The sequence below is a fragment of the Tupaia chinensis genome, unplaced genomic scaffold, assembly GCF_000334495.1.
Source record: "Tupaia chinensis unplaced genomic scaffold, TupChi_1.0 Scaffold000146_1, whole genome shotgun sequence".
Classification (NCBI taxonomy): Eukaryota; Metazoa; Chordata; class Mammalia; order Scandentia; family Tupaiidae; genus Tupaia; species Tupaia belangeri.
In genome coordinates this window covers 308,652-311,835 of record NW_006159616.1, presented here as the reverse complement: position 1 = coordinate 311,835, position 3,184 = coordinate 308,652, and the positions used below count along the sequence as shown (strand labels likewise).

Genomic DNA, 3,184 nt, shown 5'->3' with positions numbered 1-3,184 from the left:
ATATGCAGATTTCTACAGAAATTATGATTCCATGAAAGATTTTGAAGAGATGAGGAAGGCTGGTATCTTTCAGAGTACAAAGTGATTTTGGAATGTAAAGAATGTCACTGGATTGGTGCCATGTTCCTGAAACATGAATCCATGGGCTAAAGAATAGTTTCTCTTGATAAATAAATACTGTGGACAGTAAAAAAAAAAAGAAATACTACTTTATCTTTTTAGCAGGTCTACTAGGACAGTGATATTCCCATTTTGCAGGGGCCAGCAGGTGGCATGGTGGTTGGGGTGCTGGACTCTCACATGATAAACTGTGGTTCCAGTCCCAGACTTGGTGGCTTGCTTTCTCACTCCCTCCCACCCCCCCATCTCTCTCTGGTGAGTGCATACAAACTTTCAAAAGTAGTAATATTGTAGTAATAAATAGAATTAAATAAATAATTCTTTTTCTTTCTTTCTTTTTTAAGAGATATTTTTGCTACAGAGCGCATGCATTCACTGGAGAGACAGAGAGAGAGAAAGTGAGAAATCAACCCCAGCGGGATGGCCATGCCACAATCCCTTCTCCATTCTCCTCTCAGGATTCTGGGTGTGCACACCCACCCGAGGGGCAGTCAGGAGGTGGAGTCCAATAGTGGGGGAGTTCTAGCCCCACCTGTGCCGGTCGAGGCTCTCCCTTTCAGTAGCAGCCTGAGGCAGTCGGGCTGGTTGCACAGTGCGGCGTAGTGCAGCGCCGTGTTCCCGTCAGCAGCTTTGGCATCCAGGTGACCCCTGCAGGGAGGGGGTTCAGGGAGAAAGGGAGGCAAACGGACGAGTGAAGGGGGGCAAAGTGAGGGCAAAAACGAGGGCGAGGAAAAGAGGGAGGAGAATGCAGCAGAAGAGAAAAAAGGTGGGGACAGGTGGGCAGTGAGGCTCTCACCCATTCTGGATGATGAAATCCACCAGGGGCAGGGAGGCCTGGTTGGCGACTTTGACAGCCAAGTGCAGGGCCAGCTCTCCAGGTGCCTGGATACACGTCCACACCTGAGTTCCTTCCAGGTCACCCACCCCCAACCCAATATCACCCTCTTGAGCTCTTACTGCCCCCTGACATCCTGATGTGAAGCTGCCAGAACCTGGGAGAGATGAGGTGGAATGGACGGACCTTCATGTTTGGTGGAAGGTGAAGGAATGTTCCCTCGCTATTTCCTTCAGAAGGTCCTCCTCCTCTGCCCCCAACAGCTGAGTTTCCCACACTTGGTTCTTGGCCGTGGGCCCCTGTCTGTGCTCCCACTTCCCCACAGAGGCAGCAGCCTCACACTTCCTGCTACTGCTCGGGGTAGGTGGAGCGAATTCTCACCTCGCCTCAGTGGCACACGGCCCACTAGATGCAGAGACAGCTCGAGCACACCCTGCTTGACGTTCAGTTAGCAACGCCCTTCCACGCACTCCTTCAAATGTCTCGGGGTCTTTCTCTTACTCATGTGCTTATTACTGGACTCACTAGTGCCATGGCCTGCCCTGCTCCCTGTCCTTACCCATTTCTAAGGCTTAAAAAAAAAAAAAAAAAAAAAAGACTAGCATTGGGGTTAGCAGGTAGCATAGTAGTTAAGGTGCTGGATTCCCACGTGGCCAACCATAGTCCAAGTCTTGGACCTGGCAGCTTAAAAGTCATGCTGGCACTTGTGTGTGTGTGCCCAAAATCCTGAGAGGAGAATGGAGGAGAAGGGATTGTGGCGTGGCCATCCCCCCTGGGGGGCGATTTCTTACTTTCCCTCTGTCTCTCTCCAGTGGGTGCATGCACCCTATGGCAAAAACCTTACAAACAATCCGGCACTTACTGTGCACCCATCATACACTAGGCCCTTTGTGTACGTGACTCCTCACGTCAGCGGGAACTGCTATTGTCCCAGCCTACAGGTGAGGAGAGAAGGCTCAGAGAGCTCAGTCTGCTGCCTGGGATCACACGGCTAGGAAGAGGCAGGGCCAGGACTCTCGCTCAGCCTTGACTGAAGCTGTGCTTTCCCCATTTATCCTGCCATGGCAGAGGTGAGCAGGTGTCAGCGGTGGGGCAGAGGGGAGTAACCGCTGGTCCCGAGGACTGGGGAGTATGTGAGTGCAGGTGGGTTAAAGAGTCCTCGGAGGGGGTTCTCACCTGCCCCTCAGGCCCCGGCAGTGGCTGTCCAAAGTCCTGCCCGCTGGCAAAGGCCTCCAGTACTGACAGGAGGTCCTTGTTGTGAATGGCTGTGCGGAGTCTCTGCGGCTCAGGCGGGGAGCGGGGGGCGAACCTGTGTCCCACATACTGGGCCACAATGTAGTCCCTGCGGATGCTCCTGCCAAGACAGCCATGGGTGTCAGAGCAGGAGGACCCCACCCAGCTCACCCCTGCCACCATCCCCCAGCAAATACAGCCCCCACCCGCCCAGAACCAAGTTCTGGACTCTTGGATCTGAGGCTCCCCTCCCCCGGAAAGATGATCCTCTGAAACCTTGGGAGAGCAGGGGGCAGAATCCCCGGGCAGGATGCCCCGCCCCTCCATGGGAGGGTACCCTTACATGTCACTCTCAGCTGAGGGCTTAGGACCGCCCACTGAGGGAAGCTGGGCCTCCATGATCTCATTGAAGCGAGTGTTTCCGATGTTCAAGGCCAGCTGGGGTTGCGAGAAAGTGGCAATGGGAGGAGAGTTAAGATCCAGTGGTTATGACACCAGCACATGGTATAATGGATACGTCGGTGGACTCCCACAGAGTCAGTCGTGGTTCGAGTCCTGAGCTGGGTAGCTTAAAACACGCCGGGCGTGTGTGTGCGTGCCCAAAATCCCAAGAGGAGAATGGAGGAAAGAGATTGCAGATGGCTATACTCCCTGAGGGGTGATTTCTCGTTTTCTGTCTCTCTGGGGAGCGCACATGCCCTATGGCAAAAAAAGAACTCTTAAAAAAAAGATTTAGTGGTTAGCACGATGCTCACTCCGGAGGTCTCCGATCCTCACCTGCCTTCAGGGCCCACACCCACCCCTTCCTCTGGCCCCGCCCAGGCCCCGCCCCTGACCTCACCAACAACTCGGAGGGGCCCAGCAGGTCCAAAGTAAGGGACTGCATTCGCGAGAAGCGCACGCCCAGCTCGCGGTGGACGCCGGAGCACTGGATGCAGGTGAGCACGCCCAGGTTGGTGCTGAGCCACGTGGGGTGTGCGAAGGAGCGCGCTCAGG

The 3,184-nt window shown here is 54.6% G+C and overlaps 1 protein-coding gene across 2 annotated transcripts in view; it reads right to left on the bottom strand.

Annotated features, from left to right (window-relative positions):
• Positions 1-3,184, bottom strand: part of ASAP3 (ArfGAP with SH3 domain, ankyrin repeat and PH domain 3) — a 50,969-nt gene that overhangs the window by 6,163 nt on the left and 41,622 nt on the right. For both annotated transcript variants that reach the window (XM_006145150.2, XM_006145149.2), the window contains exons 15-19: positions 3,030-3,175; positions 2,532-2,626; positions 2,132-2,309; positions 917-1,002; positions 653-768 (exon numbers count right to left, since the gene is read on the bottom strand). In XM_006145150.2, coding sequence (XP_006145212.1) covers positions 653-768; positions 917-1,002; positions 2,132-2,309; positions 2,532-2,626; positions 3,030-3,175 — 621 coding nt within the window. The remainder of the gene's footprint in view (positions 1-652; positions 769-916; positions 1,003-2,131; positions 2,310-2,531; positions 2,627-3,029; positions 3,176-3,184) is intronic.